At 35.6% G+C, this 27873-nt stretch overlaps 4 protein-coding genes, 1 non-coding gene and 1 pseudogene across 5 annotated transcripts; 2 read left to right on the top strand and 4 right to left on the bottom strand.

Moving 5' to 3' along the window:
* Nucleotides 1-1235: 1235 nt before the first annotated feature.
* On the bottom strand, nucleotides 1236-3493 carry LOC148787889 (dynamin-related protein 4C-like). Its single transcript, XM_088881144.1, has one exon. The coding sequence runs from the start codon at nucleotides 3384-3386 to the stop codon at nucleotides 1347-1349; it is 2040 nt and encodes a 679-aa protein (XP_088737270.1). The 5' UTR covers nucleotides 3387-3493; the 3' UTR covers nucleotides 1236-1346.
* Nucleotides 3494-6729: 3236 nt separating this feature from the next.
* Nucleotides 6730-9175, bottom strand: LOC105164088 (dynamin-related protein 4C pseudogene; annotated as a pseudogene).
* Nucleotides 9176-9312: 137 nt separating this feature from the next.
* On the bottom strand, nucleotides 9313-12622 carry LOC105164087 (uncharacterized). Its single transcript, XM_011082647.3, has 5 exons — nucleotides 12296-12622; nucleotides 11590-11656; nucleotides 11221-11269; nucleotides 9953-9997; nucleotides 9313-9562 (listed from the first exon to the last, which is right to left on the bottom strand). The coding sequence occupies exons 1-5, from the start codon at nucleotides 12536-12538 to the stop codon at nucleotides 9496-9498; spliced, it is 471 nt and encodes a 156-aa protein (XP_011080949.1). The 5' UTR covers nucleotides 12539-12622; the 3' UTR covers nucleotides 9313-9495.
* Nucleotides 12623-13820: 1198 nt separating this feature from the next.
* Nucleotides 13821-15999, bottom strand: LOC105164230 (F-box protein At2g26160-like). Its single transcript, XM_011082843.2, has one exon. It carries the CDS (start codon nucleotides 15701-15703, stop codon nucleotides 14597-14599), a length of 1107 nt encoding a protein of 368 aa, XP_011081145.1. The 5' UTR covers nucleotides 15704-15999; the 3' UTR covers nucleotides 13821-14596.
* Nucleotides 15889-26472, top strand: LOC105164089 (P-loop nucleoside triphosphate hydrolases superfamily protein with CH (Calponin Homology) domain-containing protein). The gene is made up of 20 exons (XM_088881432.1): nucleotides 15889-15936; nucleotides 17778-17831; nucleotides 19884-19986; nucleotides 20553-20650; nucleotides 20760-20843; nucleotides 20970-21047; nucleotides 21128-21220; nucleotides 21311-21340; nucleotides 22037-22378; nucleotides 22455-22536; nucleotides 22630-22725; nucleotides 22799-22978; nucleotides 23124-23230; nucleotides 23309-23488; nucleotides 23683-23846; nucleotides 23927-24180; nucleotides 24347-24510; nucleotides 25008-25570; nucleotides 25707-25804; nucleotides 25954-26472. The coding sequence occupies exons 1-20, from the start codon at nucleotides 15889-15891 to the stop codon at nucleotides 26022-26024; spliced, it is 2889 nt and encodes a 962-aa protein (XP_088737558.1). The 3' UTR covers nucleotides 26025-26472.
* A 700-nt stretch (nucleotides 26473-27172) lies between these two features.
* Nucleotides 27173-27246, top strand: TRNAV-CAC (transfer RNA valine (anticodon CAC)). Its single transcript has one exon. It is a non-coding gene; the product is annotated as a tRNA-Val (tRNA).
* Nucleotides 27247-27873: the final 627 nt, after the last annotated feature.

The following is a 27873-nucleotide window of genomic DNA, read 5'->3' as shown; positions in this document are numbered from 1 at the left end:
ACATTTCAATGTTTATATAAGTAATACATAGTTTATAATTTTTAATATTTTAATGTCTAAAACACGCACCATATAAATTTATAAAAAAAATATTAATCTTTCAATAATATTATTGTCTCATATTTATAAAATTAATATGGTATTATTTTTATTTATTTTTTAATAATTTAAAAAATATTAATTGAATCTACTGAGCCCAATCTCATGGGTCCTAGGTCCCGAGCTCGGCATGGGTCTGGGAGGATCCAATTCCAGAATTTTCTTGATGGGGTGGGTCCCAAATTTTGGCAAACAATTCCAGATCTGTCCCGTTGATATTCTGAATAATCCAAAAATTTAACCCAAATCTTAATCAAAATTAATAAATTACAAAAAAAATAAAATAAAAGATAATTATCGTTATAAACTCAAAACAAATCCGTGACATACACGGAGGATGCATGATTATTATGAGATCCATTCTTGGCTTCTCAAGACTAAATTTATAGTCAATGATATTTTAGTCTAGTGGTTAAAACTGAAGTCTATTAAATAAGTTTGAGATTATGGATTCAAGTTTTTTTAGGCAATAGATATTTATCTCACTTCATATAAGTTTATTTTATTTATTTTATTGCTATACTGATGTACTAAACAAACTAATATAGTGTTTAATTTATTAAAAATATTGATATAATGATATAATTATTCTTTTTATTAAGGAAAAAAAAAGCCCATGCTTATGTGGAAGAGGTGAGTCAAAAAACATGAAGGCCACGAAGAGTTCTTCATAGTATTGTCAAGGAAATAAAAATGCCACAATTTACTAAAAACTAAGCCATTGATGTATTGTTATAAGAGTATTTAGATGTATTTATAACTTATAAGCTGTGAATGGGTTCATATAATATTATAATTTACTTGATATTTTTTTAAAAAATGAGCTTCGGAAATTGTAAAATAACAAAAATTCTAATGTATTTCTAACACATAAAAAGTTGGTCAATTTGTTCAAGTGATCATTTTTAGTATAATTTTTTTAAAATTTAAATATATTTAGCCAATCTTCCTCCAAGAAAATCAGGTAGAGCATGTTCTTGGCATATGCCTATAACAACTCCACAACTCAAAAACGAACTGAGTCGTATTTGGTTAAGCTTGAATATATAATAATAAGTGTAATATAATTATGGTATGATTGATGCGCAATTCAGAAAAATAAACAATCAAACCATTTTGCTCGAGAACAGACAGAGTACTAGGAATTAATTAAGTTTAGAGAGATAGATCATTGCAGAAATTGAAAACATAGCACAGATTAAGGATCACAAGACAGGGAAATCAGCCCAACTCCAACATCTCCAGGCTCAATCGAAATTGTCGACAACCCTGTCCATGATGTTGGCAACAGCGTTCTTGGACTCCTTGAGCAACTTGATGCTTTTCTCCAGCTTCTTCCGCTTTTCAGCTACAGAAGGAGAATCCTCCAGCATCCTATCCAGGGTATTGCCTTGAGGCCCGATTAACTCGTCGATGATATCTGTCTGCATCTCTTTCTTCACCAGATTCTGAATACTGAAAGTCAAGTGCAAAGCCATGTTATCCGCCATTCTCCTCAGGACAATATCCCAATAAGCCTTCATTCTCATCTTCACATCGAAAGCATCAACCATACTGCCCTTGCCGCGCAGATGACTGACGTTAATTGATCCGAATCCATCAATCTGTATGTGCAAATATGTCACTAATCCATTCACAACCTTAAGAAATTCTTCCTGACGAGAGATGAGCTTGTTGTAAGAAGACATGTAGTCGGGATTGCAGGTGTAATCAGTGAGCTTCTCCATCTCGACCATGTCCTTCACCCACTCAATCGATTGCTGATGCTTCTTGTCTATGAGGTTTTTCGCAGCTCTTCTTGTGCACGACAGGAGTTGCGGGTAGCTATCGCAGTGTTGTAGCAAGACGGAGACCACTACATCCTCTAAGTAGCTCCATATCTTGTCGACGAACTCAAAGGGTATCATGGATACATCCGCCACCTTCTGCTGGAGCAGACTGAGAAAAGCAGCTCTAGGGAGGAAATTTGGCAGCCCGATTGACTTGGTTTGCTCTAACACCTTTATCTCATCGAGCAAGAAGTTCTTGCTTGGATCATTGTCGACATACCTTTTAGATTGCAGATCCTTAGAGTATTGATTGAGCATTTCCGCCAGTCTAGAAGTGCAATGCATCTCTTTTGAATCCGGGTACTCGTCAAACTCACCTTGCAGAATGATCTTGCTCAAGGATTCTTTAGCAGAACCAAGGATGTGCATGAATGTTGTCATCGCTTCAGCAACTGAGTTCAGATGCTTCGGCAATTTGTTCAGATCTTCAATATTGGCTGAGAGCTTGTTGTTGATTTTGCTAACAATTTCAGGCAGACATTTAACGATAATGGTGGCCTGAATCTTCACCAGCTTTTCAGCCAAAACAGGAATCCCAACCATGGATTTGTTAATCTTTGAAAGCTGCGGATTAGTCTCGAAAAGCTTAGCCTCTTCCTCCCGAGCTTCTTCGTACGTCTCGTCCCCGATGCGGTTCCTAACGCAGACGTAGCCGAGGCCGATGTTCACATCGTCGGCGGTGACTTTCTCCAGCAGGCCTTCCGGAGATTTGTCAGCTTTGGTTACAACAGCGAGAGTCCTCTGGCCAGACTTGTCCACCCGCTGTGACATCCTGATGGACTCACATGTCGAGAAATCGACACTTGCTGATAAAACATTCAGGATTATACTTTCTTCCGGCGTAATAAACTCCATGATAATCTTGGAAATCTGCTCATAGATATCCTCAGGCTGGCCATGAACAGGAACTCGAGTGATTCCAGGCAAATCAACCATGGTAAGATCAGGGACGGCCATCTTTTTCACAACCAGCGTCAAGGGGTTGTTCGAAATCCCTTTCCCCGTTCCGGCGATCTCTTCGGTGGCAAGGTTAATGGCGTCGGCGATGTGTTTTTCATCAGTTGGCACAACCTTCCCGTTGAACTCCAAGAAAAGCTCCGGGACAGGGTTTGAATGATTCTGCAGCCTCATTATGAGAGGTACCCTGGTGCAAATACCCTGGCCCCTGGGGAGGCTGATGCCTGCCAGAGACTCAAGAACACTGGATTTACCGGAGGACTGGTCGCCCACCACCACAATGGTGGGGAGTTGTATGCCTTCTTGCATGATCTTAAGGTGGCGCAGCCTGTCCACGGTGTCGAGGAGAGGCCGAATTCTGTCGTTGTAGGAGGCAACAATGGGCGCCAGTGGCCTTTCTTCTTCATAATGTTCGCCGGAGATATTCAGGAGACTCATTTTCTGGACAGAGTGCATGACTGTCGGAGACGTTTCCTCTTTGACACGAGTCACAGACGCCATTGCTCTTAATCAAGAAATCAAACAAGGGTTTGGTAATATTATATCTGTGTGTGTGTGAATTTTCGATTCTGTGATTTTATGGCAATGGAAGAGTCTGTATTTATAAGGTTTTCCATGTTTCAAGAATGGTTTCTTCTGGGATACCGATCAGCTTTATGTTCCTCCCATGGAATATTGTGTTTCGCTGTTAAGCAAATAACAGTTAGAGACCCCATTTTCCAAGTCAAGACTTTTTCCTGCTCTTTCTTTCTCTTCATTTTTATTATAAATAAAAATAAAATATATTATTAGAATAAAAGACAGTATATTAGCATCACAAATTTTGTGAAAAGTTTGATCTAAAATTACACTAGTCTTGAAGAAAATATATAAAAAAAAAATGTATTTTAAATCAATAAAAAAAGACTAGTGTTTTAATTGGCCAAAGACTTTTGGAGAACTACGAGACATGTCACTTACTTTTGGGAGTGTAGGCCATTGGACAAATTATGGAAATACCATCCCATGAATTATTAGGAAATGTTATTAAATCAATTATACAATAAGCGTGGGTAATTTATTATTTTTTAAAATTATACATGAATTATATTATAAGTTTAAAATATCTTTTAAATAATTAATTTAGATCCAATCAAATTATATCAATATTAGAATTTCGTCAATCAATTATAACCCAAATCAAATTTGATGGGACATGAACCGATTATACAAAAAGTATCATGCACTTTTTTGTGTGTGCAATTTGGATAAAGTGATCAATTACATAACAAGTATATTATATTTGCTCTATAAAACTATAATTAATTTTATTTAATCAAACCTAATTTGAATATTTGCTGTATGTTTGTCCGTAGATTCTTGAATATGTATATAGTCATTCCGAGGGAAGGGAAGGGCATTTATATATAGGGTTTGTCAGGAAGAAAGAATTGCTGCTGCATGCATTTATGATCATGATGATGATGAACTCTTTGATTTTCCATTTTGATTGATTAGTCTTCAATGTATGATCAAATTTCAGAAGCTGTATTGATTCATTTCCGGGCAGTGGAAGAGTTGCATTCATCATCATCAATCGTCCTTACTTATGAACTTAGTGTAAATTAAGGTGAGTAAATAGCCTTAATTACTTGATCTGATTTAACTATTAGGTTTTCAAGGTTGATTTGAAGAGTCAGGATGGTTGGGTTGCTTAGTTATATATATATATTTCAACTCTGCATTTGTATAAGCTTTAATGACTCTATGCCTGCGCTTGATAACTTTCCTACTTGCGCATTTGAAAGAGTGCTTCCTGCTCTGGGAAATCAGCCTTTCGCACATACCTTTTTTTTCATCACTAACTCTAATCAATAAGCAATAAGCGCAAGAGGGTGCCGCAGATAGCTCCAACGAAGGAGAGGCATTAGCAATTCACACTTCCACTGCAACTGCATTCGCTCCTATCCATAGTTGACCCACCAGGTTCAGAAAAAAAGAGAATTTCATTAGCGTTAGCCCCCCAAAAGGCTCACAAGTAGAGGCAGAAGCAGCAATGGCAAAGATCGTTTTTGTATGCCATTGCTTTTTTCCATATAGTTCGAACCTTGGTTAGTATAAGTGGAAAAGAGTAGTCGTAAGGGGCGTACTGTATGTGTGAGAAGAGGTGTGCCTAGCCCTTTTTGAGACTGACAGTTAACTAGAACCAACTCCTATCCTACAAAACTAGTCAATTGATATGGATTTTTCCCAGCTGCATTGTCATCATCTCACTTCCTCTTCATGATAGAAAAGAAGTTGCTTCACTCAGTGTACGAGGTCAATGAGGGGCTACTTAATGAAAAGAGAAACCCGCTACTAGAGCGGAAGAAGTTTTCTATACTCTATTTGACAATACCAGCAAGTCCGTCTTCTCGATATGCTTAATTAATTAAAAATATATAAAGTTGGAATTTTTTCATATGATTATATATTAAATATATTTGAATATGCCGGTTAGTTTTTGGACCAAAAATATAATTCCGTCTAAACACATATATATTAAATATTCTGTTTGGAAGGAGAAATATGGACATTTTTTACATTATTTTGATATTCCTCGCGCTTTATTTACACAAAATATTTTAGTTGTGCTACTATATAGACTATCATTACCACACATTAATTATAGAGATAAATACTAAGCAATAATATGAAATAAATTATTTTGCTTTAGTTTTTGTAATTATATATATATATATATATGATGGTGATCAATTAATACTAATTACAAGTATATAGAAAATTAGTTAGATTAAGTAAAAAATAATATTGTCAAAACGGAGTATTATTTGCAAAGTATAATGTGTGTACTAAAAATATTTCACAAGGTCTATTTCCTTTTCTTCTTCATTTTTTTTTGTAGTCATTTAGAATATTTTTGTTTTCTTTTTAGTTGTACAAATCAAAGGGAGCACTCATTAGATTCGGAACGTATATGAGAAATAAAATAATTTTTCATTGGGATATTACATTTACATCCCTTCTCTATAGCATATTTACACAAACGATCTTTTTTTGGGCATAATTACTGAAATCACACCTACAGCCAAAAGTAGTTTGTGCAATGGTGTTATTAATTTTTTTGGGTTTATGTATAATTTTTTAAAAAGTAAGGACGATTTGTGTAAATAATATTGATATTTTTATGGGTATATTTGTCATTATCCAAAAAAATGAGTGCTTTGTGTAAATAAATGATATGTTCCAGAGTGCAAATATAATTATTCTTTTTTTATTCAATGCGGCTACAATTCTTATAAATATGATTGATATGATGACCCGATTTTAATAAAATTTTGGTAATTACAACGATCTCTCTGACGTCTAATTTGAATAATTACGAATATTCTTCGTTTTTTGAAAGATTACAAATACTTGATGCTTGATAAAATTATATAATTCTGTGAAATTATGAACCATGCCCTTATTGTAGTTTTTTTTTAAAAAAAAGAAAAATTTATAAAAAAATCCAACTAAGTGGATGAAAAAAATTATAAAAAAAAAAAATTCACTTAGTCAATAAAAAAAATCATAAATTTTTTTAAGAAAAAAAGTTATAATTATCAGTCTATAAGGCAATTTTGGTCAGTTCACCCAAACAATAAATAAAACCTAATTAAAACTAACAAAATGAGTTAATTATTAAACCATCATTAAAATAAAAAGGTAATGATAAATTTTCAAATAATGAAAGTATTCGTAATCTTAATTTTACCATACTGTAATTTACCTAAACATTTTTCTCTTCCAAAGAAATGAGAGGAATGATGGTCACTAGAAAAGGCGAAAAATAAGAAAAAATAGGTGCAAGAAACAAATTGGATTCAAGAGAAAGGAAGTAATGGTTCAATTTACAGCACAATGTTTATGACATGATATCAAGGAAGCAACCAACAATTCTGGATGATTAAAATACAAATCAGATCTCAGTAGAGTACGGGAAGTCATATCAACTAGAAGTTCATGCTTACAAGTACACAGCAGAAGGGAAGCAGCAAACTCAGACAGCAGAATCTTGAAATTGAAAAGCAAATTATTCGGAAAATAACACGAAATCGAGGTCCAAACTAATCGATATCAGTCGCAATTCTGTCCATAATATTGTCAACAACATCCTTGGACTCCTTGAGCAACTTGATACTGCTCATCAGCCTCCTACGCTTTTTAGCAACAGAAGGCGACTCCTCCAACATCCTCTTCACGCCATCGCCCTGCGGCCCCATTACCTCGTTGATGAACTCCACTTCCATGTCTTTGTTCACCAGATTTTGAACACTAAAATTCAAGTGTAAGGCCATGCAGTCTACCAATCTCCTCAGAACTATATCCCAATAGGCTGTTATCCTCATTTTCATGTCAAACGCTTCTTCAGCAATCTTACCATGACCACGTAGATGGGCAACATTGACTTCTCCAAATACATCATTCTTAAAAGTTGGTGGGTTATTAGGATTTTTAACTACTGCCATGAACTGGCCCTGATAAGCCATGAGCTTACTCCATGCAGCCACGTAATCAGGGTTACAAGTGTAATCAGTGAGTTTCTCCATCTCCATAATATCAGTAACCCAATCTACTGATAGTTTCCTCTTCTTGGCAACAACGTTATGTGCTGCTCTTTTTGAGGACGACAGGAGTTGAGGATAATTATCAGAATGTCGCCTCAAGACAGAATCCATTACTTCTTCTATGTAGCTCCATATCTTGTCAACAAAATCAAATGGAGTATTATATATCTCCTTGGCCTTTTTCTGCAGCAAAGTAAGGAATGCAGCTCTAGGGGAGAAGTTTGGCAGCCCAATGGATCTGTTTTCCTCCAAAACATTAATTTCTTCAAGTAAAAAGTTGGATTTCCGATTCCTTTCAAAACTTTTAGATCTCAGTTCATCAGAGAATTTGTCTAGCATTTCCGCCAGTCTAGCCGTGCAATGCATCTCGATTTCATCAGGATATTCATCCAACTCTCCTCTCACAAGGATCTTCCTCAAGGATTCTTTACAAGAACCAAGAACACACATGAATGATGCCATCGCTTCAGCAACTGAGGTGAGATTTTTTGGCAACCTATTCAGATCGTCGACATTGGCAGAGAGCTTGTGGTTGATCTTCCTAACAATGTCAGGCAAGCACTTCATAATAATCATTGCCTGAATCTGCACCAGCTTCTGTGCTAAAACAGGAATTCCCACCATGGACTTGTTTATCCTTGATAGAAGAGGGTGATTCTCAAAGAGCCGGGCTTCTTCAACTCGTGCTTGCTCGTATGATTCATCCCCAACACGATTCCTCACACAGACATAACCCAGCCCTATATAAACATCATCCCCACTAACCTTCTCCGGCAGGCCTTCCGGAGATTTATCAGCTTTTGTGACAACTGCGAGAGTCCTCTGGCCGGTCTTGTCGACCCGCTGAGACATCCTAATGGACTCACAAGTGGAGAAATCGACACTTGCAGATAAAACATTCAGGATGATACTCTCTTCTGGTGTGATGAACTCCATGATAATCTTGGAAATCTGCTCATAGATATCCTCAGGCTGGCCAGGAACGGGAACTCGAGTGATTCCAGGCAAATCAACCATAGTAAGATCAGGTACGCCTTCCTTTTTCACAATCAGCGTCAAGGGATTGTTTGAAATCCCTTTCCCTTTACCAGCAATAGCAACAGTTGCAGCAGTAATAGCATCAGCAATGTGTTCCTCATCAGTATGCACTATGGTTCCAGCATACTCCAAGAAAATTTCTGGCTGAGAATTATGATGATTTTGCAGTCTCATTATGAGAGGAGCTCTTGTACAAATGCCTTGGCCTCTCGGCAGGCTAATCCCTGCAAGGGACTCAAGAACACTGGACTTGCCGGACGACTGGTCGCCAACCACCACAATGGTGGGCAACTGGATGCCTTCTTCTGTGATTTTCAGATGGCGCAGCCTATCAACTACATCAAGCAATGGGCGAATGCGATCGTTGTAGGAAAATATTATGGGAGCTTGGATGTTTTCCATTGGTTTTTCTTCTTCTTCTACATCTTGTTCTTGAGAGGATATCAGGCGATTTGACTTCCGACGAGAATCGTCTGATAACAAAGGATTTTCGTTGTTCTCGTGCTTTAGCAAACTAGCTTTCCTCTTGGAGCTGTTGCTACGACCTCCACCACCCATTTTTATGTTGTGTGCATATGCAAGTGGAAAAGAAACTTTAGACCCATACTTAAAAAGAGTGCTCATAATGTATCTAAAGAGACCTCTGTAGGAACGAAGGGGTGTCTTTTTCCCTTCCCCAGAGGAATAGCAAACGGCTCAAGAACAATGCAATTCATTTTGATTGGGTTATCTGCATTTTAGAACCTTTCAGTTCCCAAGAACGTTACCGTAAAATAGAAAAACAGAATTTGGCTGAATCATACACGAAATATAAGGTACAATTGGATTAAGGATGTCGCACGATTGTAGCAACACAAAAAACAAGGCACGTTTGTGTGACGAAAATTCCAAGTAAATTACAGCAGATATCACTCCAACTCTTCAGGCACATAAAGAATAGTAATAAGAAATACTTGAGTTTCCATTGGATCAATTTCATAGCTTCAAGGGATTCGAACAATTCTATTTACAGCAGAGTCCAGTGCATCAACATGCCTCCTGAGAACTTTTCTGATACTTTGTTAAGGATGTAAACAAGAATCTAGAGCATCCGTTTCAACTAAAAAGCCAATAAAGTCGGTAGGGTCTTTGTGTGCCAGAAAGGAAGTATGGAACCAATTAGGCCACATACAGAATATAAACTGCTGAAACAGATTTCCTCAGGGAGGAATAGGTAGCCCAGTCCAAGAATTCAATCTGAGAGAATGCCGGGATAAAATTACCGGAGAAACACTGCAGATCATCTAAGTGTACACTTGGATCAGATCCTCTTTAGAAACATAGAGAGCATTAGAGCTGCTTTTTACAATAACCAGGGTGCCATAGTATAAAAGGAGGTAAATGCAACATGCTTACACATAGAAGCTTAGGCACAGGACATCAAGACTAAATAAAGGATACAGCTGTGTGGCGAGAGCATCCATTCCTTTCATTTCTTCATTTAATCTGCAATATGGAAATGATTAAAATTGTAGACATACTAAGAATGGAGGACAAATGTGTATACCAAGATAGAAGTGGTCCTGCAATACTAATTCTAAGCTCCACACACAGTCTCAACAATTATTACAGATAATCTGCTTCAAATTTTTTAGGTCATTGTTCTATAAGGTATACATGCATCTCAGAAACTACTATAATCAAAACCTATTTCAACTTCATCAAAGCACTACATCTTCCAGTGCTTTATACTAAGAAGTGGACACTTAATGTGCTGATCGCCGAACGTGCTAAGAGATATTTAGGATTGAAAAATACAGCATTGTGTTCTCCAGAAATGATAAACAATTTATCTCATTGAAGTGTCTGGAAATGGACAAACAAGTTACCTTCTGGTTTTACAACAGAAAGGTGTACTGGTGTCGCAAGTAATGGTCATGAGTCAATAAATTTCCTAGATAAAATACTGCTATTCACACATTTATACCATATTCATGCCGTTCAAAGTGGTACATTTTCCTCAAACTCATCAACAATCAGAAATTCCTTTTTCCATCAAGTCACATAACAATGAATACTTCTCCAACACTAATCTTTTTGAAGTATATAGTTCTCAAAATTTTGGCAACTTTTGTAATATGCATGCTGATGCTTCACAAATTTCAGTCAATCCTTCAATAAGACTGCATGTCTTCAGTTATGAAATTCCTGCTCCGATTTTGAGAATCTTGCAACTCTCATCTCCTCCTGCCAAGGTAGTACTTAGTAGAACTCTTTCAAGTAGAAAAAGAGAAGCATCACGGATATTCTAGAATAATAGGAAACAAAACTTAAAATACTAAGGCAAAAACACATAAGAAAATCTTTCTATACCATCCAAAGCTGAGCCAGATTTCTGATTTTTCAAATTTTACGACTTTTAACTTAAGTACAATTTATTACCCGAAGCTGACATAAGTAATGTTGCCACTCCCAGCTTGCAGTTCTTTTTGGGGCATAGGATCCAGTTAAGTGAACAAAACCAAAAAAGGGGGTATTACATCGCAAGCATGATTTTGACAGGTTTTCCAGTTTTTTTCACATGCAAAATTTTTGAAGAATGAGACAGTTTATGATTCTGAATCTCATGCCCAACGTTAATCGTTAAGCATGATTCTTCAAGATCGCACGGGATTCATGATAAGAGCCACCTTCTCCAAATATCACAAAGACTGGGACAAGATTCAAACCTTAGACAAGAATTTATGTACCGATTTCCTTTTGTTGATGCATCTAGCACTGCAACATAACACAAATGAGCAATTTTAACATCCATATACAGCCCATCAGCTATGGACTCAAGGAAATTTTCAAAGGGCAATCTAGGACCTTATTCTGTGCAAATAAGACTCTGAAAGCATAAAAATCTAGGACCTTAATCAAAACCAAGAATACAAGTCTTTTTCACCATAGAAGCTCTGTCTCCATCATCCTTTGCCAACCCCCCTGCCCCCTACTTCCCCCCAAGGATTAGAAAATGAAATGAATGAAGAAAAAAAGCAAGAAAGCTTTAATTGCATCATTTAAGAAGTACATCTGAAGAATAAGCTTAAACTTACCACATTCTTGAAGGCGACCCGCCGCATCACTGAAGCAGTTCATATGATCAACTGTAGAGCTAGTAGCCTAAAATTACATGATCCTAGTTAGATCACTGAATCAGATATTAGAAAAAGAGGAGAAAAAAAATTTCTATGAAGTCCACAAAATAGAAAAATTAACTTTATTGCATAAAAAATATTGGTACTTCACACCAAATGGACAAAAAAACACTTTCCACGTGGAGAAGCCATAGAAAACAAAATTATCTTAACAACGAAGTCTAACCCAACTTAGATTGACTATCTAAACGGAACTTACTAAATATATTAACATTCTCACCAAGAGAATGAGTACAAATGAACTCTACAGATAAACCTATAATGTTCACAAGTATATAAAATAAATTCTTAACTACCATTCATGAATTGAAATAATGGACAGTCAGCACTGATCATAAGTGATACTATCGTGAGCTCGATGAAGAATGAATAAGTAATAACCACAATAAATAATTCCAAAAAATTTAGCTGAAACAATTAAATACGAACTAATTGAAGTTTTTCTATATTGAACTTTAGAATTTAAGCATAATTGTAAACCACTTATGCAATTACGAAACTTGGGCTTAAAGAAAAACTTTAAATCCGAAGTAGACCACATCATTTGAAGCAGCGAAAAACCTTCCTAATTAAAATCAAAACTCAAAACAGAGAAACCAGCCACCTGGGAGAGTGACAAACGGAGAGAAGCGAATAGAGAGGAGAAGCTCTCGGCTATCGCAGCGGAATCTCTCTCCACCGCCGCCAGAGCTTTCAGAATCTCCTTCCGACGATCAGACGGCTCCGGCTCGCGCGGCTCATCACCATTTCCAGCGTTTGCGTCTTCCTGTCCTCCACCAACGTCCGCATGACGTGTGAGTTTCTGGGCCGCATCGGAGCTGCCGTTAATCGTGTCGTCGTTCTCCATTGACGAGAGTGAGTGATTAAGCAGAAGAAATCTGGGTTGGTAATAACCCGGACTAGAACCGGGTGGGTTATGTATGTGGCTTTCACGCTTTTACTAACAAGGAAAATGGAAATAACGCTATCATTATTAAATGTTTTACTTTGAATAAAACTTTAGGTAGGAAATTGAAATTGAAAATTTCGGATACATTTGACAGCAAGAAAATAATATTTCCATTTAAAAAACTGAGATGCTATCTGCAGGCATTTAAAATAAATTAAAATTTATGTACACTTTGGCCTTATTTATTAAGTAGGACGAATGATAAATTGTGGAATTAAAATTGGGTATGGTAATTTTATTTTTTATTTATTTTAAACGATAATAATTATGATTTGAAATAGATAAATAATCTTGCATGTGACTCGGGACACATAATAATCCGCCTAAAATGGGTTGAATTGTAGGTTTTATTCCGATACATTAGTAAACCAGATTGGGCATGTTATCCAGCCCAATTCAGCTTGGTAAACAAGACTTTGATCATTAACATACTAGTTTCTTTTTCCCTTTTAGAAGGGTAAATTGCATAAAACCCCCTGTATTTTTAATATTTAGCTAAAAAAATCATATGTTAAAAAATAAATAGGGAAAAAATTTCTATGTTTTTCAAAATATTGCATACTCTCCCCTTTTGTTAAATAAATATATATAAATAAATTAATTTAAAATATATTTAAATGTGAAAGAACGGGTCAAACTAAACATTATACACTTAAAGTAATTCCAGAAAATATCAGAAAATGAAGCTCACTCGCACAATAGGCGCGTGTCACACTCTCTCTGTTAGTTCCTGACATAGAGGGGATCTTTTTTCTGTATTTTATAAAACTCATGGAGTTTTTTGTCTATTTCTTTAACATAAAAAAGTTTTTAGCTAAATTTTAAAAACATTGGGGGTGTCATGCAATTTAGCCTTTTTAAAAGGGGTCAAATATATTAGTCCTCCTATGAAAAGTATAAAATATTAATAATTGTAACAATCAGCAAGGGAATCAATAGTAGCTATATACTCATAACCTCAAGGCTCAAATGGTTCATGCCCAGTTCCATGTGATTGGCAACCAAGAAAATGATTTCAATTATTCAAGGGCAATTGCTCTTATCCTGAAAGAATGCTGGCATATTATAAACTCATATCGAAAACAAGTATATACAAAAAGTCAAATGATATGGAAAACAAGTATATACAAAAAGTCACATTATCACCAGATAAAGTGTGATAAAAGATACCTACCGCCTGAAGATAAAGTGTGTTAAAAGATCCCTATTGCCTGAAGATGACATCTTCAGACCACAATATCAAGAGAAACCCCATACACACAAGACAGTTGATGGAGACCTAAAACATGGCAAATCATGCTTCCAAAGGAAAGAAATCGTGTGATGATTTCTGAGATTCGGGGTGTGAGAAAAGCAGCAAGTCATCAGCATCAGCTTTAACGGCTGCAATGCATTGTCCACAATGGCAAGTGCTCGAGTATAAGCAGCATAAATGAAACGGATAGGAAACAGAGGACACAAAGATGGAAATTTAGCAAGCTGTCCTATAATCAACTTCTACCTATATGGTGAGAAAAATCCAAATAATTACCAATGAATCATAGACAAAAACTGGCAAACTCAAATTTCATCTCTCATGTCAAGATCAATTGCAGTCGTTTACACTCTTAGAGTGAATTGCTGACATCAATTTCAACATCAAAACAATGGATATTGTCTTCCAAACACCTATAGTAGATATAGAACAAGAACTTCTTGAGGGGGTTTTAGTTTCGAAAACTCTTGCTACAGCAACGGGAAAATCCTATCCTACAAATGTATAGTATAGAAAGAACTGGTAAAAAGGGAGTACAATCATGCTTAGTCTTCCTTCCACCGGGAAATCTAGCAGAGCGTCTGCACAAAGAACTCTGAGCAGTTCATTCATGCTTACTCTTCCACAGGGAAAGCTAGTGGTGTGTCTGCACAAAGAATTCTGAGCAGTTAAGAACCAACCAACAGAGCTGAATTCCAGAATCAAAAACTAGGCAAAACCCATAGAGGTGGAGCATGAACAGACCCTGGAAATCCACCAAAATCTTTGATCCTCCCATTGAACAAGCAATAGACACCAGTATCCAAATGCATGCATCGCCAAATATGATCCGTGAAGTATATACAATTAGGCTTTAAGTTAATCGAAGCAGTACGCTCGAGGCAGAAGGAAGTATTAAAACCCAAGAACAGGGCCCTCTTCCCCAGCTTAAAAATCTCCTTGTGACTACCATCCATCAAGTCAAGTTCAAGAATTTGAAACCTCATGGTTTTACAGTCGTTGAAGTGTCGAGAAACAATCAGAAACTTCCCAGATGACTCGACAAAATAGCACAAGTCTTTATTAGAAAAGGAGAAACCATGATCCTTTGGCAAGCTGAAAACCTGCAGTATTTGGCCCGGATTTGGGCCATGGATATCACATTCGACCACCCTCCGCCTAACATCCACTGCATATAACCTCCCATTATGGTAAATAATATCACAAAATGAGTCATCCCATGAATCCAACACAGTCCAAGAGGAGTCTCCGGGCCTGGAAAAACCCAGCTGATTTCCTTCACCCCAGATCACCATAACCACAAGATCAGTCTTGGTTGTGGGGCTACATGACAAAACCATCTTGCTAATAAAACGAGAGACACCATCTTCAAGTTTGTATGCTGGAAAAGTGTCCAAACACGGGAGCTCGATTTTAATGCGCCATACGGGGTGGGTCAAATTGACATCAACCATGTTCTCCGAAATATAAAGGATCCATCCCCTACATGACAAGTACGCTCCGGTGCCCGGAGGGAAATCGGTAGTATGGTAAGTCTTGTTCTCGGACATGTTCAAGAACTTGGTGCCTTCAGCAATTTCTTTTCCCTCTTCTTCTACATTAAAGTACATGAGCCAGGGAACCCGAGGATATTCCCTGTCGAAGTTCTCAAATGTGGCGGCCGATCGCCAAGATTCACAAACTCCCCGGAAAGAAATGTAGTCCCGAATTGAAACCAAGCGTTTGGCAATGGCGGCCGAGAGTTCCACCGGAAGTTCTGCCCAATCAAAGGACGTTTCAGTATCCGGGCTCCTCTTTGGAGAGGGCATTATTCAAGAATTGGCAAATGAATTAACGTACTGAACAACAAGGGTTGAAGAGTTTTCTACTTCCTTTCTTTCTTCTTTCGTGAATGAAAACGATGATTGATTCTAACTCTCCGAACTGATGAGTATAGCCACTGGAACACACGCAGAAGCAGAAATTAAAACCCTAAATCGCCAGGATTGGGAAAATGGCGGGGTGTGGATTCTGGAAGAGGAACTGTGGAATGGTGCAGAGAGTGTGTGTAGAGTGCAGCTGTAGAGAGAAGGATGGTAGTTATAAGTTTGAATCAATAGCGTGAAAATTTTCTTCATATGTTTGAATAATAAAAATTAAATTATACGAACACATTTTATCTTTCTTTTTAATTAGGCAAACGATGAATTGCCTAAAATACCCCTTACTATAGTTATTTATTCCACAAATATCCACATTTTGTATTAATTAATTTTATTAATAGTTTCTAATTCGTAGACATTTAAAGTTAATTCATTTTATTAATATTAATCATTTATTTATTTTATTTTCTTTTTTTCATTTAAATAAATATAATAAAAATATAAATTATGTACGTTTATGTAGTGTGGTTCAGTTTGTTTATCAAATGAGAAATTTTTTATCCAAGTCACGTATATGTGAACCGAATCAATTACGCAATAAATATAATTCATTCGTATATGATTAATGGAGGTGATTACGACGAATGTATCACAATTGTCGTGTATAGTTCAAGTTTGTCCATCAACAATTATGTTTTAGCTCCGTCACTAGTGATTAAAATAAAAAATTTAAAATCATAAATCTAAGTCCCATCGGGTGTATGGACAGTTGTTTTCACTTTATGTGAATTAGTTATAATTTATTTTTATTATTATTTATTATAATAATGTATTGATGGACTTAATGTATTATTCAAATTATTAAAATATTAATTTAATCATGTGATTACCACTTCTATTAAAAGAGATAAGGAAAAAAAATTCAAAAAATATTTGAGTATTTTAACATAATCTCGAGAGACATCAATATAATTTATCCTTAAAAAAAAGTTATTCTCTTGGGTTAATAAGACATTAGAGTCCAATAATTTGGAATCATTTAAATTAAAATTATTCAAATAATTGATTACTAGAATTTGGAAATTCATAACTTTATATTCATCAATAAAAATACGAATGAGGTATACTTTGAATTACTCATATAACACCGACGACAACAGTTCAAATATAACGTACGTGACTACAAACAAAACACTGCAAAAAACATCATATGCACGGTGGGCTGTTTGTCAAATGATCAAATATTCCTTATTTAGATTACTCGAGTTCATATCAATAACATCGGACAAGTAAAAAATGTTGCCACAAACCAAAAAGCTTAGATAATATTTACATATTGTACAAACTATTTTTACCAATAATAAAAAAAAAAAATTACAATAAGCTCGTCTAAAATTGTCATAAGTGTAAATATCTATTTGTTAAAAAATATCGAATACTAATTTGGAATTAACACCATTTAATAAATATCATTTACAATGAGTTCTACATCATTGATTTAGAGAGATATTTATATTTTTAAATAAAAATAAGATATTTATAATTATGACTAAAGGAAGCTGATTATAATTTTCTAAAAAAAAAAGGGAGTAAAAAAAGATGAAAAGAAGCATAGAAGAGTTGTACCCATGACGTCACAACGTGGACGTGGAGCTCCCTAATAAAATATACAAACTTAAAAAGAACAGTACAAGGCGGGAACACGATTCCTAACCGCGTAGTGGGGCACACGATCACTTTTTTCTGTTTTTCCAGAAAATATAAATGAAGAAATTATGAAAAATCAAAGCCCAAAAGAATTATCCAAAAAAAAGGAAAATAGGTTGTGCTTATAAACCTTCAATTTCGATCATCATCTCCACAAATCACAATTTGCCCTTAACTTCTAAATAAAGGTAAATCCACCATTGGCTCGGAGATTGTTTTATTGTTTATTTTCATTTTCCAATATAAAGGGAAAATTGGAAAATGGAAGAATCAGAAACAATGATGAGGTTTGGATTCTGATCTGTTGCAAAAGTGGAGCTTCGGATTCGTTTTGATCCATAACGGTTTTCCTTTGGAAAACCCCCAGGTTTGTGATTTTGTCAAAATTTTGCGGATTTTTGTAGGGTTTAATTGTTATTGTAGATTTCGTGGTGAATTTCATCATCATTGTTCTGGTGGTCACATCATGTGATTTTGGTATAATGTAGGCTTTGGTTGAGTTGTAGATAAAATGCAAAGAATTATGTTGTTTTTTTCCCCCTTAAATCCTGTATAGGATACCCATTCGACTTACAGTTGCCAATGTCTAAGTTTAATTGGTAATTTGTCAATCTTGGAATGTTGATCCTAACTGGCAGTTGAGATCTGCTTGCATTTCAAAATTATTATAGTTTATTTCAAGACGCATGGCGTCATGGGACCTGCTTGTATATGGTGGAAAATGAAATGAGAATTTAGGACGCAAAGCCGTTAAAACTATAAGAAAGGAAAAATGACTAGTTCAGTTGATGAGTTCTGGAAAAGTCTGCAATGCAGTTTATTTAGCTAAACGAAGTGGGCGCACTTGTTGCGGTTTGTATCTGCCATTTGAGTAGTCTTTTTGCATTTGAAACTAATATGGAATTTGATTTGTTAGGTTACATGATAAATGAATATTTTTTCTGGGAACTGCAATGTAATGGATGAATCTTATTCTTTTTCCTACCTTTTGTTTTTTGTGACTCTTCTAGAGATTACAGGCAGACTTGTGGTAGAACTTTACCCGTCCATCCTTTTGATTTTATCCTAATATTGCCTTGTCATACAAGGCAATGCTGGAATTGTATTTGATTTTTGTCCTTGTGGTAGTGATTCATAAGATGGTTCATATTTCAATTTATGTTCCTTTTTTTTCTTAGTCACTCAATTTAGGTTTTCGCAGAAGATTTGGTTTACAGCCCAGAAAATATTTAGATATCAAGCATGCACTTTTTCCTTTAATTGGTGACATTTTAAAGTTTTTTGACTTCGCACTTATGCTTATCATTGTTATTTTGTTTAATAGAGTAATACTGAATGAAAGGTAAGTTTATGAGAGCAGACTTAATATGATGGAGATATACTCTGACCGTCTGATGCTTGGTATACCAAATATTGGACAAAGTACTCAGAAAAAGTCTTGGTTGGATTTATCAATATACTGCTGAAGTAAATGAAAGCTTCAGAAACACTGGATATGATTAATGAAGTTTTTGAAGCTTCATTTCTTTTGCTATTTATGTTTGAAGTATCTACTAGGGGATTCAGGCTCAAACAACCCACTGATTTTATATAACTAAGCAATATTGTACGAACACAATATCTCCTACATTGCAATCCAGGTTCACAACTTCCAGCACATATTTCTTCTGATTGTTGGTTGAGGACTTCTCGTTATACATGTCATGAAGTTGTATTGGGTATACATAGTTGCGTACATTTGTTAGATGTGCTAGTTTCTTTAAGTAAGAAAATGGATGGAGGCGTATTAAAAATAAATTTTCTTCCACGGAAATTCTCCAGAGCCATTACCATTGTGAACTTACAATGTTGTCTGCTCATGCATTGGAATTACTTTTCATGTGGTTTAGATCTAACTATTTCTTCATTTGATTTTATCTAGTGTTACAGATTAACCATTTAAGACCAATATCTGGACTAACCAGGTTCAGTTCCTGTAGTATGGTGGAGACTTGGAGTTGACTTTCCCAGTCAATATCTAATTTCCCCTTGTCCATAAATGAGTATCCCTTATTTCCCTAAACATTTCATAACACAGGCTCTCATTTGGAAAATAATTGCCTGCTCGTTAGAAGTAGCTTTCATTAAGTGTTTTGATATATCCTAAAGATAATTTGCTCTAGTTCGTACGATGATAAAACAAATGAATTATATCGTTACCCATCTTAAGTCTAATATGAAATTGCATCCTAATTCAAACAAGGACACTCAAATATTCTCGGAGATCTAGATTATTATCCATTTTACGGTCAAATTGATGTTTCATGACTTCCAATTTGATTATGTGCAGTCTGACAATTGTTTTGCACTTAAATTTTCTCAGTGCCGTGTCCATTGTTGGACTTTGCAAGCACTTATCAAATTTATCATGGATCCACAGTCAGAAGTACATGTGAGTGAGAATAGGGAGCTGGATGGCTTAAGTGAAGTTCGTAATGGGAATGTTTCTGGAAGAATAGAAGCTTTTAATGGTCTTGCTGAAGGTAGATAGCTGTGTATTATGATACCTTTTAAGTAAATGTTCTAGATTGTTTTTCTTTTTAACAAGTTTTACTAGTCTACCTGCTCTTTTTACCTCTGGAAATCCAAGGTAGCTGATTTCATGATGGGAGTGTTAAACTTAAAATCTGCTGAAGGTGGCATAAGAAACTATATTTTGTCCCGTGCAGACAAATTTAGTTATAGCAGCATTAACTATTTCCTGCTAGCCAATTTTCAGGAATCCTAGAGTTTCACTCTCTGAAATTAATTAAATCACCTGGTAATGCCATCTCATTACTTGATGAACAGATGTTAATTGATTATTCATCAAGTCGCTGTTGGGTGAGAAATTTCATCAAAATTGTCTTTTATTGTTTGTTTGCTCCTGCTTGCCTTTAGGGTAGACTTATTAAATAGATATTCATTAAGGAAGTTGAAATGTACAAGATGTATTGTATACCAACATCAAAGTTCGTGCTTGGCTCATTCAGTATGCTAGGTTCTCTGAGTCTATATGTGATGACACCTTTAGCTATTTTCTGACTGTTTGCATGATTTCATCATGTAGGGTATAACTTCTCTGGTGTCCTTAAATCAAAGCGTGTACATTATGCAGATATCCCTGCTTTTAAGATTTCGGAATTGACGAAATTGGGTAACTTAGAGGTAACTATACACATTACAGCAGCAAAAGAAAAAGAACAGAAATCACTTTAGTTGATCATTTTCTTATACCTGACATGTTCTTATGCTTTAAGCTGCTCAATTTATGTAGAGCGCCTCTTCGCACTCTCTTTTCAGTACTGTGAATAGGATTTTGGATGAATGCATTGAGAAATCAAATCAAGACATTCCTCAGGTATCCAACATATATTATAGATGTATCGCTGTGCAGTTGCTGGTAGAAGACAATCTTTTTTCTCCTCTGCTGCTTAATTTGAACGGCCTATTGATTTTTTTACCTTTGTTATTTTGCTCTTCTTAGCGTGTTGCATCTGTGCTGAAATTAGTTGTGCAAGAAATTGAGCAGCGGGTTACAAAACAAGCTGACAATATGAGGAAGGTAACACATTATCAGCAGTTCAATACATTTTCCTTCCTACCGATGTGGCGTTCTGAGTCCGCCTTATGGTATTACTGCAGCAAAGCAATATGTACAAGTCTCGTGAGGACAGGTATCATACAAAGATTAGAGCGTTAGAAACCCTTGCTACTGGGACTACTGAAGAAAATGAGGTATCATAATGGTGGTTGTAAGTATGGACTATGGATGTGGGTTCTTCTCTAATCTGCTCTTTCTTAATCACATTAAATTAATATGTGCAGGTTGTCATGAACCAGCTTCAGCAGATGAAGGTGAATGTCTTTATGAAGGACATAAGTAATTTGGGATCAGTTATGAAATTTGGTGTTGTGATGGCTATAAAGTAGCAAGCCAGGAAGCTGAACCTAAAGATATTTATATCTACTTGCTAGCACACATGTCTTCCCTTTTTTCTGTATTTTCCAAAATGGTCCCCTCACTATCATCAAGGTTCATCACCCTTGTTTTTCGTGCTCTATTTGCATTCTTGCCTTCTCTGCAAGTATTGGCTTTTTCCAGAAACAATAATCTGTCAACCATTTAACAGTTATTGAAATGCTAGATTTTTATCCAAGATGCATTATTGCAAATGATGTAGTTTAGAAGCTAATGCTTATTTTCTAGAATCAAAATTTTTTTGTACTTCATTTTGATTGCATTGTATCTTAGTGTTTTTTTTTTTTTTTTTTTGTAATCATAGTACAGTAACTTTGTTTGACTTAATCTGTCAATAGCAGCAGGGTTTATCGTTGTACTTATATAATATCTCAACGAGGAAACAGTGTTCCTCTCACTCGGATGCCATGATATCAAGATTGGATGGATTGAATTATATACTATTGCATTTGCCTTCATTAATATAACTGCTGTTCATAATTCAAACAATGACATTTGCTGGTACATTTACTGTCTTGAAATTTTTTTCTGTTATTTTATCTAGTCTTTCAATGTTTATGTGCCTGTAACAGATTCAGAAGACTAAAATTGAGGAAAAAAAGAAGCTTGAGGAGCAGGATTTAATTAAACTGAGGAAAGAAAAGGACATCTGTGAGAGTAAGATTTTATCGCTAAATGAAGAACTCAATTTAGCCAAAAAATCCTATGAAGAGAATCTCTTTCATTTGGAAGCCAAGGCTGAGGAAAGTAAAGATAAGCTACAGAAAAAAATACGGGAACTTGAGTCCCTTCTGACTGATTCAAGAAAGAAAATAAAAGAGCTTGAAGACTTTTCAGAATCAAAGTTTTTACAATGGAAAAGGAAAGAACGGGAATACAAGCACTTCATAGATTCTCAATTTGGGTCCCTACAGGTGTGCAACAAATTGTATGTTTTACATCTAACTTTATGCCCCATTTATTGATACCTTATGTTATGAAATTGATCAGGAACTGAGGTTGGCATCTGAGTCCATCAAGCAAGACGTCTCAAAGATCAACAATACATTTGCTGAAGAATTTTATCATTTTGGTTGGAATATGTTGGAAATTTCTTTGTGTATAAACATCTGCCAATAACTTGCATGTCATTATTTCTTAGCTCTATTATATTGGTAATGGGCAGGTTTAAATCTCCAAGGCTTGATAGATGCTGCTCAAAATTATCACAGCGTGCTTGAAGAAAATCGAAAATTGTATAATGAGGTTCAAGATTTGAAAGGTTAGTAAATTGAGGTTACAAAATATTTAGCTGCAATAAATATTTGGTCATTTATCTTGGTGCATTTTGCTAGGAAACATAAGAGTTTATTGTCGTGTAAGGCCATTCCTCTCGGGACAAAATGGAAGACAAACGACCATACAGTATATCGGCGATAATGGAGAATTGGTTGTTATAAACCCCTCAAAATCAGGAAAAGACAGTCACCGTCTATTCAAATTCAACAAGCTCTTTGGTCCTGCAGCCACGCAAGGTTCTAATTGACTGAATTTTAATAACAAATGTTTAGTTTGATGTCTTATCATTGGTCTGTGCTGACTCTGTGTGTGTCTCTCTCTCTCTATATATATGTGTCCTTGTTCTTTTGTTTGTTTATCCTGAATCCTTCTTGTTCCCAGAGGACGTATTTCGAGATACTCAACCATTAATCAGGTCTGTCCTTGATGGGTATAATGTTTGCATATTTGCGTATGGTCAAACTGGCTCAGGGAAAACTTACACTATGGTGAGATCATGGTTTATAATTGGTAAAAGAAGTTCTATCAGCCTTTTAGGTTCTTTATGCTCATGAAAATGTTTGCAGAGTGGACCCAATGCATCATCAGTTGCAGATTGGGGGGTCAACTATAGAGCTCTGAATGATCTCTTCAATATCTCTCAGAAACGACATAGCTCCATTGCATATGAAATTGGGGTCCAAATGGTTGAAATATATAATGAACAAGTACGAGACTTACTCTGCTCTGACAGTTCTCAGAAGAGATATCCTTCAAAGTTGCTCTGCTGATCTCATTTTTAACAAAACATGCATTTTTCTTTTTTAAAATATTCAGCAATAACGTTCTTATCTATAGAGTTGGTTTACTCCTTGTACATGCCAAGATTCTGGCCAATATACTTGCTTTACTTGCGTTTTCTTACTGGATGCATCCCATTGTTTCCTTTAACTTGCACACACTTGGGATATGGAATACTTCCCAACCAAATGGATTAGCTGTGCCTGATGCTAGCTTGCATACTGTTAAATCAACTGCTGATGTATTGGAGCTTATGAAAGTTGGCTTAACAAATCGAGCTGTGGGTGCTACTGCTTTGAATGAAAGAAGCAGCCGGTCTCACAGGTTCACTAATATTCTTTCAGTTTCCTGCTCTTATCATTGTTCTGAAAGAGTCTAATTTTGGTTTCCCGTTGTACGAGAAGTATCCTCACTGTTCATGTCCGTGGGACGGAATTGGAGACCAATGCCATTTTGCGTGGTTGTCTGCATTTGGTTGATCTGGCTGGCAGTGAAAGGGTTGACCGCTCTGAAGCAACAGGTGACAGATTGCGTGAAGCACAACACATAAACAAATCCCTATCAGCTTTGGGAGATGTGATCTTTGCGCTGGCACAAAAAAACTCTCATGTGCCATACAGAAATAGCAAATTAACTCAAGTTCTTCAAAGCTCTTTAGGTATCAGACCACGCTTGAGAAGGCAATAATTATACAGCAGTGATGTTATTCATGATTCTTGCTTTTCTTTTGTCTGTTCTCTTAAATGGAATTGTTAAATGCTATCCTATGTTGCACTGCCATTCTGACATGCATCCTTGTCCCCTTGTCCTGGATTTTGTTGCAGGTGGCCAAGCAAAGACTCTTATGTTTGTACAACTCAATCCTGATGTAGAGTCCTATTCGGAGACTATAAGTACCCTAAAATTTGCTGAGAGGGTTTCTGGAGTTGAGTTGGGTGCTGCACAAAGTAATAAGGAGGGTAGGGGTGTCAGAGAACTCATGGAACAGGTTATGGTTGTTGTTTTTTTTTTTTTTTTTGGTTTAATCTGAAACATCTGAATCTTATCAAATTCTCAATTCCGTGTTCAATTTTTCTGACGCTAGAGTTTGCTACATGAATGTTGCCATACCTTTTCATTTCCCACTGAATTCGGACACACTAATCTGCTCTCTTGGATTGCTTAATTCAGATTTTTGCTGTTTATGTGGAACTAATTTTGAAGACTTTAATTCTTTCAGTTTTGGATGTCCTCAATGTCTTATGGGATTACCCATGCAAGAGGAAGAACATTCTCTCTCCCATCGCTCCATAGATACACTTTAATGCTTTTTTACCTTTCTTATGAATTAAAAATCACTCAGCGAATGCAGTTGTTGAGTGCTATAATATAATCAACTACCTGCAGGTCTTAAAGGATGCTTTTGGACTTTCTAGCCATTTGTTTATCCTCTAGTATCATAATAAATTAAAATTTATGTCTAGTTAAACTTTTATAATCTCGCAGGTTGCTTCTTTAAAGGATGCTGTTGCTAAGAAGGATGAAGAAATAGAGCAGTTAAGGTTACACAAACCTAATGCAAACGACGAAAGACAGGGTGTGATTTCGCCATGGTATGGGTCTTCCTCTTCACGGCGACAATCTCTAGGAGGGGTGCGGCCAAACCAAAGACTTTCCGGAAGGAAAAGCACTTCTGAGAAAGCTGCTTCTGATTTGGAAAATAGCTCTGAGTACAGTGACAAGCATTCTGAGGCTGGTTCACAGCAATCAATGGATGAATTTAAGCATCACAAAGAGTTCTTTCTACAGTCGAGACGTGCTGTTGTTGGTGGTGCTGAAAATTTTTCGGAAGACATTGGATTAAAATTTGATTTAGCAGATGGAGCTAAAAATATTAACGATGATGTAGAGCTTTTTGGTTTTGGAGATGAAGATTCTGAAGAGAGACTTAGTGATATATCTGACGGAGTTCTTTCTAGGGAAACGGAAACCGACGGTTCAATCAACAGTATTATAGAGTACACCCTTTTCCCTGAGACACCAAAGCCAACTGTAGAGATCACTGAAAAGTAAGCATTTCTTGCATCCTTTCTTTGTCTAATGCTGCCTCAGAAATTCATATCACCAATACGGGCTCCTGAACTATATTGAATCGTTTATTATACACACCTGAACTTCTCCATCTTTTTTTCTCGTTGACTGCAGACTCGACGTGCCAGTTCAACTTCCAAGACCACCAATGAAGCGGGGTCAATCAGGAACTTCCAGGTTGTCTCTGAGCAAAAGCTCCTCCAAAATTCCAAGTATGGACACTCTTTTCATGTCCTCTCCCCATACTTTCATATGCGCACTGATTTCTTTTATTTTTCTCATGTATAGTCTGGCATTTCTCCATCAACGACGACTTTTTCACCAACATTTTACAAAATCTCTACTCTTTTTTTCTTTTAAGTCCCTTCAGGTTCTAGAAAATCCACAGCCAACAGTTCTTCTGCACTTAAACCTCCCAAAAGGTGGCAGTAATTCGCAAGATCGTCAAAAAGAAACAAAAGACAACTCTGCTCACACTTCCGGTTTCTATATCAGAACAGCTGTGCTACCTCATGTTGGTTCATAAGGTGGTAGAATTGTTGTACATGTAGAAACCTTGTTTTGTATGATATTTAGCTTAGGTAGTAGTGATATCTTGAACTGGCATCGGCATTAGACATCTTGTGGATGTAAATTGAAGACTGCAGATGTTGCTCTGAATGATGCTGCTCTCTTATGAAGCCAGAAAAATGAATTCAACCAGCAACATCTCAGTTGCACAAGCTGGCGCTTTTTTTTTCTTCAACCAAAAAAAAGTTGAGAAATTTCACAGGGTTAGCAACAAAGTGGTCAATGCTTATAGATCTTAAAATTCTGTATCACTCTCCCACTTCTTGTACACAGAAGTTGAAATACCAATACCTCGCTCTTTTGTTTCGTATGAGGAATGTTTTCCTCTCTTCTGTTTCTTTTCTTTTTCTTTTTTGATGATTTCTTTTGAGTATTTGCTAACCAATATATGATGTTTGTCTGGTTAAATCTATTTTAAAAACTTTTTGTATAATTTTATATTTGATAAAAGAAAAGTGGAGCTTATGGGATTAATTGAATTTTATTTAGAAAGTAAGTTATTAAAGTATTTGGATGAAGTAAAATTATGAAAATTATAAAAGTTATATTAATTTTTGTAATTAATATGATAAAATTAAAAGAATTTGCTATGATCTCAAATTTAATATATAGATAAATTTGAATTTTTTTTATAACACTACAATTTTGTAAAATCAATTTTTTTTTAATTTTTTTAAGTTATAATTAATTATTTAAAGTTGGGTCAAACTTATCAACAAACACTTTTGACTAGAGCTATAAATGATTTGAGTCGAGCTCAAATAACTTAATATTTTTAAGTATATTTTATTAATTTTGCACTAAGCGAATCGAACTCGAGCCAAACATGAAAGTTGTATCGAATAAATATTTTGCTTAAAGTTGGTTTGTTAAATTAAAAAATTGAGTTTAAACGAGCTTTTATCGATTAATTTCAATCGAGTATGGAATAATTTGATTTATTTTCTAATTGAACTTTTGAAGTAGTTATATATTACAAAAATTAGTACCGATAAGCAAAGAGCGATCGTGTCTGGGTGGTGTAGTTGGTTATCACGCTAGTCTCACACACTAGAGGTCCCCGGTTCGAACCCGGGCTCAGACATTTTTTTCTCTACATTCTTTTTTAAGCTTGTAGTTGCAGATGCAAAAATTACCCTAAACCACCACCATCAACTCGCCTTCCTCCGGCAGTTCAAACGCACCCCTCATCGCCTCTCCGGCAATTTCTCACAAAAAGGTGGTTCGCGCGTTGTAGCTATTTGGACTCCATTGTTTTCTCTCCGTTCAAAGACCGACCAGTATCATTGTGATAGCCTCCTCACAACACCCCTTCTCCATTTTGTTTCCTTCATTGTTGCACCAATCGAAATGGCCTCACCAATCCCTGACTCATCGCCTCCAATTTTTTTATTTTTTAGTTAATTAATCATTAAATATATATTTTGATTAATCATAAATAACTTTAGATAATTATAATAATTATAGATATTTAATTAATAATTTGTCTGATATATATTCGAATTTTTTCTTTTAAATATATATAACACTAATTTAAATATAAATATCATTTGTAAAAATTAATATAAACTAATAAAATATTTAACATAATAATAATTTGAAATTAATTTATAAATTATAGTTTATTATAATTATTTAAGGTTTATATTCATGTACATATCTAAATTTATTTTTTTTTATTTTTTTGGTATTTTATATTTAATATAAATAT

This window comes from Sesamum indicum, linkage group LG6, assembly GCF_026168435.1.
Source record: "Sesamum indicum cultivar Baizhima isolate 11 linkage group LG6, ASM2616843v1, whole genome shotgun sequence".
NCBI lineage: Eukaryota > Viridiplantae > Streptophyta > Magnoliopsida > Lamiales > Pedaliaceae > Sesamum > Sesamum indicum.
The sequence above is the reverse complement of the archived record's forward strand: the minus strand, read 5'-3'. Positions and strand labels throughout refer to the sequence as shown.

Excerpts from the sequence above, each read along its gene's own strand:
- LOC148787889 (XM_088881144.1), bottom strand. The coding sequence starts at position 3,386 with ATGGCGTCTGTGACTCGTGTCAAAGAGGAAACGTCTCCGACAGTCATG.
- LOC105164087 (XM_011082647.3), bottom strand. The coding sequence starts at position 12,538 with ATGGAGAACGACGACACGATTAACGGCAGCTCCGATGCGGCCCAGAAA. Across the intron at positions 11,270-11,589 it reads GGGTCGCCTTCAAGAATGTG|TGCTAGATGCATCAACAAAA; the intron begins GTAAGTTTAAGC and ends GTTATGTTGCAG. Across the intron at positions 9,563-9,952 it reads GATGCTCTCGCCACACAGCT|AAAAGTTCTCAGGAGGCATG; the intron begins GTATCCTTTATT and ends ACAAAGTATCAG.
- LOC105164230 (XM_011082843.2), bottom strand. The coding sequence starts at position 15,703 with ATGCCCTCTCCAAAGAGGAGCCCGGATACTGAAACGTCCTTTGATTGG.
- LOC105164089 (XM_088881432.1), top strand. The coding sequence starts at position 15,889 with ATGGCGGGGTGTGGATTCTGGAAGAGGAACTGTGGAATGGTGCAGAGA. Across the intron at positions 21,048-21,127 it reads AAGCTGACAATATGAGGAAG|CAAAGCAATATGTACAAGTC; the intron begins GTAACACATTAT and ends GTATTACTGCAG. Across the intron at positions 22,379-22,454 it reads CTCAATTTGGGTCCCTACAG|GAACTGAGGTTGGCATCTGA; the intron begins GTGTGCAACAAA and ends GAAATTGATCAG.